The 14,178-nt window shown below is 39.0% G+C and overlaps 1 protein-coding gene across 1 annotated transcript in view; it reads right to left on the reverse strand.

Moving 5' to 3' along the window:
• Positions 1 to 14,178, reverse strand: part of LOC124139577 — a 73,686-nt gene that overhangs the window by 28,666 nt on the left and 30,842 nt on the right. Inside the window, exons 11-21 of the mRNA XM_048390408.1 lie at positions 9,075 to 9,104; positions 8,880 to 8,953; positions 8,610 to 8,643; positions 5,794 to 5,855; positions 5,571 to 5,598; positions 4,545 to 4,594; positions 4,378 to 4,444; positions 3,117 to 3,166; positions 2,859 to 2,901; positions 2,008 to 2,102; positions 1,339 to 1,396 (exon numbers count right to left, since the gene is read on the reverse strand). Of these exons, the coding sequence (XP_048246365.1) occupies positions 1,339 to 1,396; positions 2,008 to 2,102; positions 2,859 to 2,901; positions 3,117 to 3,166; positions 4,378 to 4,444; positions 4,545 to 4,594; positions 5,571 to 5,598; positions 5,794 to 5,855; positions 8,610 to 8,643; positions 8,880 to 8,953; positions 9,075 to 9,104 (591 nt within the window). The remainder of the gene's footprint in view (positions 1 to 1,338; positions 1,397 to 2,007; positions 2,103 to 2,858; positions 2,902 to 3,116; positions 3,167 to 4,377; positions 4,445 to 4,544; positions 4,595 to 5,570; positions 5,599 to 5,793; positions 5,856 to 8,609; positions 8,644 to 8,879; positions 8,954 to 9,074; positions 9,105 to 14,178) is intronic.

Here is a 14,178-nt window from a genome sequence, read left to right on the forward strand (position 1 = left end):
TTATAGCTAGGCAGGTCCTGCTCAATGTTGCCATAACACCACGTCCTGCAGTTCCCCCGACATATAGAGGTCCTGCGTGGTGTTGCCATTACACCACACCCTGCAGTTCCCCGATATATACAGGTCCTGCTTAGTGTTGCCATTACACCACACCCTGCAGTTCCCCGATATATACAGGTCCTGCTTAGTGTTGCCATTACACCACATCCGGCAGTTCCAAGATATATACAGGTCCTGCTTGGTGTTGCCATTACACCCATCCTGCAGTTCCCCGACATGTAGAGGTGTTGCCTAGTGTTGCCATTACACCCATCCTGCAGTTCCCCGATATATAGAGGTCCTGCTTAGTGTTGCCATTACACCACATCCTGCAGTTCCCCGATATATACAGGTCCTGCTCGGTGTTGCCATTAGACCACATCATGCAGTTTCCCGATATATACAGGTCCTGCTTAGTGTTGCCATTACACCACATCCGGCAGTTCCAAGATATATACAGGTCCTGCTTAGTGTTGCCATTACACCACATCCGGCAGTTCCAAGATATATACAGGCCCTGCTTGGTGTTGCCATTACACCGCATCCTGCAGTTCCCCGACATATAGAGCTGTTGCCTAGTGTTGCCATTACACCCATCCTGCAGTTCCCCGATATATACAGGTCCTGCTTAGTGTTGCCATTACACCCATCCTGCAGTTCCCCGATATATAGAGGTCCTGCTTAGTGTTGCCATTACACCACATCCTGCAGTTCCCCGATATATACAGGTCCTGCTTGGTGTTGCCAATAGGCCACATCATGCAGTTCCCCGATATATTGAGGTCCTGCGTACTTTTGTCATTACACCACATCCTGCAGTTCCCCGATATATACAGGTTATGCTTTGTGTTGCCATTACACCACATCCTGCAGTTCCCCGATATATACAGGCTCTTGGACTGTCATGATCGGACAGTTCCTCATTTAGCTAAAATTCAGATGCTATTGGGAAGCATGAGGCGGCGATCAATCAGATCAAAGTGGTCACACACAAACACACATTACTGACACCTGTCTCCGCGACTCGGAACACTCGATGCAGTTGTTTTCAGATTTTGACAACAGGCCTGAATGTCTTGTTCGATCGATTATCGCACCGGGCGGACCAGTCGTCTAGAGCTCCGAATAATGATTCTTGGCTCGTTCTTGTTGGTTCCGCCAAAGTGGTAAACGTGCTTTACATCTGCCTCACCTCCTCCCACATCAGGCTGACACGACCTGATATAACTGAAATACTGCTCGAAGTAGCGTTCACATTCACTCAAGGATAGGATGAACATTGAGTATGATGAGTCTTACCTGGAGAAATCTCTAACTTGGCTGTCTGGATGTGGGAAGGTCCGGGTCTGACCATCTCCTGCAATTATTTCAGATAAAGATATAAATATATGCACATACTTATTAATGAGAATCGCTCGCAATGTCAACGATCAATTCAGTGTGAGAATGTATGTACACATAGGCACTATTGTGCGAGACCTGTTCGATATATTGAAGGTATCAGAATTGTGTGATGTTTTGTGTGCCTTAAATTCGTTTACTGCGTGATATTATGCCATTATTCCTATTGTAAGCCATATTTACATATTCACCTTTTATACAAATTACTTTAAAAACATATTCATATGAATCAGAGTGGTGAGTTCTATATGTAACTTGAAAATGCCGAGCGCCTTCTTGTGTATGAAACACATACACAATACACACGTGTTACAGGTTCACTGTCAGCAGTAGGTTCATCAGGTTGTACACGTGCTCAACAATTTCGAACACCTGGTATGTACCATCACTAATTGATAGTGATTCATTTACTCATGCTTATGATACAGACACAGCTTTTTGGCCAGATTTCTTATGATTTTAGTGTTTTGTTGCTTTATTTAGAAGAAAAATTTGTTGATTGGGTTCATTGGTAGAGGAGAGGAGTGCCTCTCTGATCTTGATGAACAAATATGAATGCCGACTCACACTGATGACTTCCGGCAGGTCCACGTCGTACAGGGACAAGACATCCTGGTGTCTCTGTAGGTAGTGCACTTTGATGAGCCACTCATCAGGAAGGTCTGTAGGTACAAAATAAGTCACATGACATGTTCTTGATAATTGTGGTTTAGGTTTAGACGGACGTGTTCGTGACCTGCATGTGCCATTTCAGATCTATTTGTTTGTACAAGGGGAGTTGTACAATGCAAGTTGTGCATGTGCAATGGCAAAACAACATCAGAAACACCGTGAGTATTGATCATGTAATGCGAGCCACTATGAATCAGGTAATGCGAGCCACTATGAATCATGTCATACGAATCACTATGAATCATGTAATGAGAGCCACTATGAATCATGTAATGCGAACCTCTATGAATCATGTAATGCGATCCTCTATGAATCATGTAATGCGAGCCACTATGAATCATGTAATGAGAGCCACTATGAATCATGTAATGAGAGCCACTATGAATCATGTAATGAGAGCCACTATGAATCAAGTCATACGAATCACAAAGGATCATATGATACGAGAGACTCCTGATTGTGTGATATGAGTCAATATTATATTTGTGTGCATATCTGTAAACGCTTCATTTTCACTTGTATTGTTGATGTTGTTCTAACGATATTATGATTATATTACTGTGCACATCAATGTAATTATTTTAATGTAAGTTATTGGTTCTCAATTCACGATTTCCTCAAGTCCGTTTGGACATTTGTTTGGTCAAGCCTGAAACTTCAGGTGTGGTTATGTTTATCCACAGATCCAGCCGTCTGTTGCAACATGTTATAGAGAACTATAACCCGTGCAATATTGTGATACGTACCACAGTACAGCGAATCAAGGTGTCGTTTTTGGAGGTCATGTTCCTTAAAATATACGGAAAAATCATTCAAACCATTCATATTCATAAACGTCGATAGTGACATATTGTTCTTTATCAAACTGTCTTTATTTAGTTGTTGGTTATACAATTAGATTATGTATAAACTATTGTGACAAAAATATAGAGATTGTTTATGAATCATTTGAACTTGATACGGATGTACTTTGAATTTATCAACTGTAGTATAGATAATTGTACCTGCTCTAAGGTCAGCAACATCTTCTCTTGTTCGACGACCTCTGCAATACCTGAAGCTGAAGTCCACATATAAACAGGGTCAGAGTGAGAAGCGCTGATACTGATGTCTGCTACATTGATACTGATGTCTGCTACATTGATACTGATGTCTGCTACATTGATACTGATGTCTGCTACATTGGTGTGTCTGAGATTCCAAGGACACAAGCACACACATTCTATACGTTCATAACACAAACACATCCACTGATAATGGGGAGGGACAATAGGACGTGTGACTGCACTAGGTCAAACTGTTTGACACCTGATGTCACAGTTTGTTGGGCTTAGATACCTCAGGGAATTTCCCCTCCCAATACCTTGTGTAAAAGCCCATGTTACCATAATGGAAAACTGACTTACCGGGTCGAAACAGGAACAGATATTGTAATTAATGCAATGTAATATGCTGTTTACTCCCTGGTACATTCATTGATTCTCAACACTTTTAGTTCAGGCTAAGTGTTATATACCATGTCACTGTGGATATTAGATCATTGATCTCTTTCAAGCCAGGAACGTTGTCTACACATGTCAAGCTGCACACGTTTAGTTCAGGCTTAATGTTATATACAATGTCACTGTGGATATTAGATCATTGATCTCTTTCAAGCCAGGAACGTTGTCTACACATGTCAAGCTGCACACGTTTAGTTCAGGCTTAGTGTCATATACCATGTCACTGTGGATATTAGATCGTTGATCTCTTTCAAGCCAGGAACGTTGTCTACACATGTCAAGCTGCACACGTTTAGTTCAGGCTTAGTGTCATATACCATGTCACTGTGGATATTAGATCATTGATCTCTTTCAAGCCAGGAACGTTGTCTACACATGTCAAGCTGCACACTTACATATTTGTCTCTCTCAAGATTTGTGTTTCAGGTTAACATATATAATATACTCCCGGGTACATTCATTGATTCTCAACACGTTTAGTTCAGGCTTAGTGTCATATACCATGTCACTGTGGATATTAGATCATTGATCTCTTTCAAGCCAGGAACGTTGTCTACACATGTCAAGCTGCACACTTACATATTTGTCTCTCTCAAGATTTGTGTTTCAGGTTAACATATATAATATACTCCCGGGTACATTCATTGATTCTCAACACGTTTAGTTCAGGCTTAGTGTCATATACCATGTCACTGTGGATATTAGATCATTGATGTCTTTCAAGCCAGGAACGTTGTCTACACATGTCAAGCTGAACACTTACATATTTGTGTCTCTGCAGCTCTCATGTCCCGTTCTTGACTTGCAGTGTAGTCATCACTCAATGTCTCCTACAAACATACAGGATTTACAAGTCTGCAAGATGTCCATTCAACAATAACAACGTATTAGGGAATTTACTACACTGACCAAACGTGACACTGATCCTACCTTTGACATAGATTGCTCTTCAACTAGACTGCTTTGAGACTCGTCCATATCTGAGGAAACATATACTTTGTTGTTATCAAACACATGACAGCTATTGTATACACATAAACATAAATATATAACATAATGCCATGTTTTGCATCGATGTCTACATGAACTAAGTTGAAAGATGATCATGATGCTTTAAACACACAAAGAACATTTCTTAATTTGAATAACCTGTCACACACGCTATGACTATTGCACTGGATAAATTGGACTAGTATAAAGAAAACACAAGTTAAAATTAAAACGTTGTTGCTAAAGTGCTCTTGCTGTAAACATTTCTTTTTTGTACTTTTCGTTATATCATCAACGTCTCATATTCAGTTTTGGAAACAAAGCGAATATGTTTACATCCATTATGCCCCATTAAGAAATGCGTGCACTTGGACCTGTTCTATACAGTCAATGCCCCTGAGTCCAAAACTCAATGATACGCTGCTAGCTGACTGGTACCTTTAACCATCTTAATAGTGTGGTGTTACTACGAGACCACCACAGGGAGCCGTGGCTATTATTGGATATTATTGGGGTTTCCATTTTTTTTTTTTAAATATCACAGTTGAAAAAATCCGAAAATCTAAAAATCAGTTGACCTTTCGATTGATAAGTGAGGAAGTACAAAATGGTTCATGAGTTCTGCTATGGAAATGGAGCCTTCATTAAATTCGAATTTGTAAGATTTTCCTTGAAAACATACCAAGATAGTAAAGGACACCTGTTCAAGCCTTGACTGATATCTGTGTAATTTGTGCTCATGGAAGCCTTCAAAAATTCCTAAACGGCAAAATGCACCAGTTCATGGCTGGACTGATATCTGTTAAAAGTTTGATACAGAAATATTAAACGATCTTTGCGTTTTGGTCCGGAAACAAAACGTGACGGACGGAAGATGTGACGAACAACACTCAATCCTGTGTCCCCTCCCACTGTGGCGGGGAATATTACATCAGCAAGGACGAGAACAACCAGACTCATGATCACCTTCGGCCCTTTTCATCATATCCTGGAACTGAGAGAAAAGAGTTCGTTGGTATTGTAGTAAGAAGATAATTAGTCCATTCATTAATAACTGTAAGCTATAAGTGTGAATCATAAAGGGCTATTAAGTGCCAAATGCAATCTGGGTCTAATTGGCTGCTTCTGTAGAGTGTAGAGCTGTCGGATGAGATTCAAAGAACAGAATATTAATCCACTGTATGGTTACCTGTATTGCCATCTGCCCCACGCCCCCTGTCTTCGTCTCATCTTTTTCTTTGTCTCCGGAATCTTTAAGAGAATTTGCAATCTTCACAGACAAAATGTTTTGAGTCCTTTGCGTTTCAGTTAAACATGTGTTGATTTGTTGAACAATAGTCCTTACTCCCGAAAGTTGCTAATATAATGTTATAGGTTTATCATCAATAGATGTACATGACTGTAAATAAGCTGCAAAACGATTTAACATTGTCACCTGTGTGACCAAAAGTGGCCAAAGGTTAATTTGATTTTTAACTAAAACTGTAAATCTTGAATTTAATGCGTCTCCAAATTAATACGATTAATTAGAGTATATTTCTGAGCTACAAATAACACGGCCCAGTCAACGCCAATAACCCCAACATGTTAGCTGCACCACACACCTGACGCATGTCAATAATCCTGTTACATTCCACACCTGGCTCAAACCATAACTTCTACATGGTAGCTACATCTTACATAGCCCACATTAATAATACCTAAACTGTACTCTGACCCTGACCATGTCAATATCCGCTAGGTCTCTTCTGCACCCTACATTCAGCCCACGTACATGACCTCAAGACTCATCGGCTGGATCGGGTATAACGTATACTTAATATAAACCTCTTATATTTCGATCCATCTTGCTATACAATGGTACACAAGTACAAAGAGAGAACTCACAATAACATGCACACACAACAGACAACAGTCCATGGAACATGGTATCTTCTATAAAATAGCTCTCACTAACAGTTTGATAGAATTCAATTCGACTCATACCTATTTTAATATATTCAAATATGTAAGTAAGCAGATCAGGCAATACGATGACATATTCCAATTATCGGCCACATTTTGTCAATATTGTTTTGAATGACACTTGATACAGGTGTCAGAGGGAGCCATAACAGTCGATATTTATGGGCACTGAATGATTTAGTCGAATGTTATTTTAAAAGTCAATATTAACGTATGGCTGTGAGACATCACGGCCACGGTCAGACGATGTTGACAGTCGGCCTGTCCTGTCATAACGTTAAGAAGTGCAGTCAGATGTACACACAGCGACAAAACGAAACAAGGTAACAATTCAAACATATTTCGGAAGAAATCCAACTATTTTAATTTGTGGAAAAGGTTTTTAAGCCGCAGAGGTCTACAAGCATAGACCCCGTACTGATACCGCTTGGCTAGGCCTAGTGCCCTCGTTAAATTGTTTCGAAATTTATATCTCCAATGTTGCAAAAACATATAAAAAGCCTTAGCTACGTCACAGTTAGACACTGATTTTAGTATAATTGACTGTTCCTTTAATAATGATAGCAATTATCCCTGTAGTTTATCCAGATTCCCGATGATTAATTCTGACTCGATCGCCGAATGACAAGGGCGACGCCATGTGTGTCTATAAACACTGAAAGTTGTCCCTACTTGACCTTTGATATCTGCATCTCTGTCCGCATATGACCCCAATGGATATCGTTTTTATCCGTGGGCTTTATCCTGCCGAGAAACCTAAAGGGGAGTGACTCTATCGAACAGACCGCTGAATTGCCGGGAAAGGCAAGTAAAAACATTTTTTGTCGGCAATTGTTTTTTATGCATATATGTGGTTACGCCACTGTGTAAGAAACAGGTTTCTGTTGGAACTATACTGTCACTGTCCGACTGACACATCACTTACCCTCTGACGTAATATATATTAATGCGCGCATTCCAGGAAAAAATGCAATGTATAGGTATGTTTGTGAGAGATGGAAGAGATTTTCGAGCACAAAATTAAAGAATGACATTTTTGATGAAGAGGTTACATGTATCACGCTTGTGTGTTTGGGAATTGTAAATGTCCTGTATTAGGAATAGACATTTTGTATTTAGCTCGCCAAGGCTGGATAAACACAATGTTTATTCCAAATACAGGATATTACCCATCCCTAAACACACTCGCGTGATAACCTCTTTATATGAACAACATGTAGTTAACTTTACTGAACTGTATCAAACCTTCAACGATGTCAAATATGCATCTTTCCGTGGGATACAAAACTCATCTGTATGTCTCCTATCTCTTCGTCACGATATGGCTGAAATATTGCCGATGTGACGTTAAACTTTAACTCACTCACTCTCCTATCTCTAAATATCAAACCTACAATTTTCATTGTTGACGATATAAGTATATATGTATCATGATTAATGACGTTAGTACCACACGAGTGACACATAGATCAAAGACTGACGAAAGTGACACTTTGCACTTTCAGTGACGAAGTAACAGTTTATCACATGAGGTAAAATAACTTTGTTTCTGGGTGGTACTGCGTTCGACAATTCAGTAGCAGTGATTCGTACATCCAGAATGAGGAATATCATACATGTGTAACATTACTTAGGATTTATGCACATTATATCAGTTTCTTACAATTGTAAGTAACTAATTGAAACACTTTGTGTTCATTCCAAACAACCAAAGTTCTTCAAAATATCGAACACGATTCACCCTGTTTGTAATACTTAGTTGTTTACGACCATCCCAATGCTAAATTCTCGCTTCTACTTTTCCTCACAAATTATACTGACACGTCGTGACATGATTGAGAATAATTAAAAAAGTGGCGTTAAACCGAACCCCCTTTCCTGTCACACTGCTATGGTAGATTAATCTGCTAATTAATCCTTTATTTCAGTTTTCTAACTACAGAAAAATGTCAATACCAATTTAATAAGTGTTATGATTATTAAACCACTGTTTACCACATTTTTAGAACATCCTATTTTGACCATACAACATAAACTTACCTCTTTCACTGTTTCTCTCCATCTTTACCTGCAACTGAGAGAAGTTAACTGCCTATACACATTTTATCATGGAAAAGAATCAACGATCCTAAGCACACATTGTCCAAACCTTTTCCCCAAAACTGTAACAAAAATGTTAACCGCAACTCATGAATAGTCAGGTTTCAACAACTGTACCTGCTTTATGAATACATAGTTGGACGCCGGACAAACAGTCAGGGGTGCTAAAATGTATGAGATCATTACTACATCGTATGTAAAACAACGTACCTGCTTGGTGACGCGTTCCAGTTCCCTTTCAAGGTTTAAGGCTGTGGCATCATCAGACTGTTCTCTAAAAAACTCTAAAATAGAAGGACGTGTATTTAACTGAAAATAAACTAGACTTCAAGACATTCACGAAGTATCAGAATGAACGCCGTTCGACATGCCAGATTACTATTCGAATGTAGGTAATTACTCTACCTGTTTGCCGCTGTTTCATTATCCAAGAATCTGAAAAAATAAAGGTGCTGTACATGTACAGACGTATTTTTATTAACTTTATTACACCATATACTTCCAGCCAACACGTTTTTGTCGAAAGTAGACTATATAGACAGCAGTAGTTGTAGAAACACAGTAACACTGTTCATGTATTCTGGACTGAAGCCAAGTAAACACACAAGGAAACACCTCGAAAAAAGTCAAAATCAAACTCAACTTCATTCATATTCTGCTTGGTTACCCAAGTAGAAACAACGACCCAGTGAACATCATTATTACTTTTACAGACTTGATTTTTAGAATAAGCTCAACAAAACTATGCAATCAGTCCAGATGTTTCAGAATGCAGTGAAACAATATCATATGATTATTAAATGTTCTTCATTACTAAACTAATTTACATTCGTGCCATGCTCTATTCCAGTGAAAGGACACTATTACATTGAGACCATATTAAAGATTTCGTAGTTATTCAACTGGACGCTTGTCAATCGGATGTCTTTGTATTTAGTGTTACAAAATGTTGACATATGCAACAAAACAATTAGATTCTAAAAACAACTCTTTTGAAAAGATGTTTTGTGGTTACGAGCTCATACAGAAATGTTGCTCTTTATTTTAGTATGCAAGGTTTATTAGTGTAGTGTAGTGCGGTGCAGTGCGGTGCGGTGCGGTGCGGTGCGGTGCGGTGCGGGGGTGCGGTGCGGTGCAGTGCAGTGTAGTGTAGACCGTGGTGTAACCTGTTACACACGCAGTTAGTGTAGTGTAGTGAAGTATAGTGTAGTTTAGAATAGTGTAGTGTAGTGTAGTGCAGTGTAGGCCATGGTGTAACCTGTTACATACGCAGTTAGTGTAGTGTAGTGTAGTGCAGTGTGAACCGTGGTGTTACCTGTTATACACGCAGTGTACTGTAGTGTTGTGTGGTTTAACATAGTGTAGTGTAGTGCAGTGTAGTGTAGTGTAGCTTAACATGGTGTTGTGTAGTGTAGATTAACATAGTGTAGTGTAGTGCAGTGTAGACCGTGGTGTAACCTGTTACATACGCAGTGTAGTGTAGTGTAGTGTAGTGAAGAACGTGGTGTAACCTGTTACATACGCAGTGTAGTGTAGTGTAGTGTAGTGTAGTGTAGTGTAGTGTAGTGTAGTGTAGTGTAGTGTAGTGCGTGGTGTTACCTGTTACATCAGCAGTTAGTGTAGTGTAGTGTAGTGTAGTGTAGAACGTGGTGTAACCTGTTACATACGCAGTGTAGTGTAGTGTAATGTAGTATAGTGTAGTGTAGTGTAGTGCAGTGTAGTGCAGTGTCGGCCGTGGTGTTACCTGTTATACACGCAGTGTAGTGTAGTTTAACATAGTGTAGTGTAGTGCAGTGTTCCACAAATACATTCCTTTGATTCTATTGGCATTGAACCTAAGCGAACTAGTATAGCTAAGAAAGTAAAATATTCTGGTCTATCGAGAGCAAGTTTCCATAACCTATGTTCTCGTCCAGATCGTATTGTTAGATATCTTGACAGAGATAATCTGCTCAGAAGCGCATTGTTTAGTAATTGTTTTTCGTGTAGGTGAATCTTTTCTTTCACCAATTTTGACCATAATCGTTTCTTGATGAAATTTGAACACATTATATAATCATTAACCTCGTCAGATAAATTATATTTGGAGACAAGATGTAGCATGCTGAAGATGGGTGATTTCGTGTCCCACTTGTTCTTATTAACTAGTGTTGTTTTATATCTAAACTGTCCAAGTCGGGCTAGAAACATTTGTTTGAAAATATACATTAGGTTTGAATTACATAGCTTACCAAGGAGCAAAAGCTTTTGTTGATCAATGTATCCTTGAACTGATATAACACCAATTGTGTCTCTCTCTATTTCTTTGGGCATACGCTTATTAAAACCCTGGATTTTCTTACAGAAATAGCGTTGAGTGATTTCTAGCATTTCATATTCCTTTAAGGATAGGTTTCCCCACACATTACATCCATATAAGCCACAGGGTAATATCACTCGTTGCCAGATGCGCACGGCGGCTATAGGATTAAGTCCATCAAAGTACAGGCCAGAATCATGGTTTACATTTATCAATTTTCTCAGTTTTTCACATGCTAACCTCGTTCTTTCTACCGAAGTTTTAGCAGTACTTATGTACACTCCCGCATAGACAATTGCCTTTTGAACAGGTAACTTTATCTTACCAATGTAAAGATGTTCAGGCGACACTGTTTTTTTACTACATCCAAAAGTTAGGACAGCACTTTTGAACACATTGTATTTTAACTGCCACTTGTTACCATAATTTTCTGCAACGTTTAGGAGCATTTGAAGACCTGTTGTGTTACAGCTGATCAAGGTCGTGTCGTCTGCTAACAGTATTCCTGGGCATCGTCCCCATGGGAGACATAGTCCACAACCGGAATTGCTTAGTTCATGAAGCAAATCGTTTATATAAAGAGTAAAGAGCCATGCTGATATGACACGACCCTGACCTATACCCTGTTTAACAGGGAAAACATCAGATTTGAAGCCGGCAAAGCTAACACATGAGTACATAGAATTGTAAGATAAACGTAGAATTCTTCATAATTTACCATTGATACCAAATTTATGTAATTTGTAGAAGAGACCGTCAAGCCAAACACGATCGAAGGCTTTATCGTTATCGAGGAAGGCACAATAAACTGGTGAGTTTCTTTCGTTAAAATATGAAATACATTCTAGAAGAGTGAGAGCCGCCGTTTCAGCACCAGCATTTTTTCTAAATCCAAACTGTAGTGGGTGAGGGAATGCTACATCATCGCTTGTCCATTTTTCGATCCTGTTGAGAAGCATTCTTTCGAAAAGCTTACTTAGGACTGAAGTTAGTGTTATGCCCCTGTAGTTAGATGGATCACTTTTACTTTTTCCTCGTCCCTTATGTACTGGTAAGATTTCGCCAATATGATACATTTTGGGTATATATTCATGTTTAATGATAGCATTGAATAATACCATAATATGCTTTAATAAAGATCTTCCCGCATACTTAATATGTTCGTTTGTGAGCCCATCAGGTCCTGGAGATTTATTGTTTTTCAGTCCGTTAACTGTACTTAATACCTCTGCAATGGTGAATGGTCTCTTCAATGGATGGTTAGCAGTTACATCGTTATCAGCATCAGATGTTTCGTTGTTTTTCAATATTTTTGACTGAGCATATTACTTCAACAGCAAAAGAGCAGTCAAAATGACTTTCCATGGTTGGGATTGACAAGTCTCGAAAGTATTTACCAAAGATTCCCCGAATACCTTCCGCGTTACTACTTTGATTATATTTATAAAGAAGTTTGTGTACTTGGCCCTTAGTTTTGTGATATCGTTTTGCAGTTTTAAAGTTTCATGTACATCTATTTCAGCTGCCTCATAGAGTTCTTTCAGTCTGCAATCTATGAGCGATTGTTTGGATCTACGATGCTGTCTTCTAAAACTACGCTTTGCTTCTTTATATTTAACAAAGTTCTCATCGTTCTTAGCATGTGACCTGCCATTCTCTTGCCAATGTCGTCTTTTACTGCGCATTTCATCATGTAATAACTTCAGGTTGTCTTTTTTCAGGTAGGGTTTGAGGTAGGGTTTAAACTTCGTTAATGGGATACTTACTGCAGTAGATGCATGGAGGGCATCTGTAATGTACTTATTATACGTTTCAATATATTCATTATGGGATGGGAATTGGGACAACTTGCATATGTCTTCACGAAAGTAATTTTCAGTTTCATAGCGGTACAGCATAAGATCAGTATCACACGCTTTCTTCCAATTGAGCTTATATCCACCATATGGTTTTTTAGGACAGTCATTTGTTATACACAGAAGGATAGGCAGATGGTCTGAGACAGTATATGGTATATCGGTATCAATTGTATAACCAATAACGTTATTTAGATAATCAACACTCACAAACATATAGTCTATCATTGTTCTCACATCTTTACATTTGTTTGAGAACGTATACTTAGTAATATCGTCTAATGGTACAACTGAATTTAGGGTTCGTTCATTTAGTACCCTTTGAAGACAGCGAGATCTCATTCTTTGGACAGCAGATTGTCGTATATCTGCATTAAAATCTCCAGTAAGAATAGTAAGACCATATTGCGAGTATATGTCATACAATTCCATCACATAATCCAGCTGTTCGAAGTATACACTGTCTAGGATGTTAGGGGAAGGTAATCTCGTTCCTATCACATATAATGTGTTACTACCTATTTGTAGACTTACTCCGATTACATTTTGGCTTTGTGATGTATTGATTACGGATACCCTACACCAATCGCCTTTACGTATGAATGTTGCTATACCACCTGACCCACGCTGAGAAGTACTGGTACAGCTGCATTTATAGTAAACATCAAAATCATCATGTATAGTGTTCATAAGGGAGGCATTTTGTTCACTTAACCAATGTTAAGTCACAAAGAATAGATCTGTGCTGTCTAGTCTGGTACATAACTGATGTGTACCGTGCATAATGCCTCGTATGTTCCAAGTTGCTATTCGAAGCATACCGAGTAGTAACAGTGCACTATGTATAATGTTTATTGTTAGTATGGCTTTTCATTCTCGGCTCCTGAGTTGTCATATGTATACCAAGAACTTTTTGGTACCCATTCTCTGCAGTTAACATTTTCAGGCCAGAACGTTTCATCGGCCAATATTGCTTTTGCACATTGTGTTGGCATATTTACACGTATTGTGTAAGTTGAATTTCGGCCTTCCCAATGCTTAAGGAGCTTCATATAACTAATTGTAACACCACGCTGTGTTGCATAGTCCTTGATCGCGTCTTGTACAATTTCAAAGGGCATGTCAGCTTTTACATAAGACAGAACAAGCCTCTTTTGTTTAAAGCGAGAGGCCCCAGAGAAGGCTTTTTTTCCACTGATCGTTCAGCTGGACTGTCCTTGATTGGCTTGTATGATTTTCTTCACTGGGGCTTTCGCATACAATAGTAAGGGACGGTTCATTGTTCGTGTGGTCACGAGATATTTCTTGTCGCGAGTGTCTCACATTGTTTGGCTTTTGTCTGTGGTCTCGGATT

This window comes from Haliotis rufescens, unplaced genomic scaffold (assembly GCF_023055435.1).
Source record: "Haliotis rufescens isolate VD_foot unplaced genomic scaffold, xgHalRufe1.0.p SCAF_9, whole genome shotgun sequence".
NCBI classification, from domain to species: domain Eukaryota; kingdom Metazoa; phylum Mollusca; class Gastropoda; order Lepetellida; family Haliotidae; genus Haliotis; species Haliotis rufescens.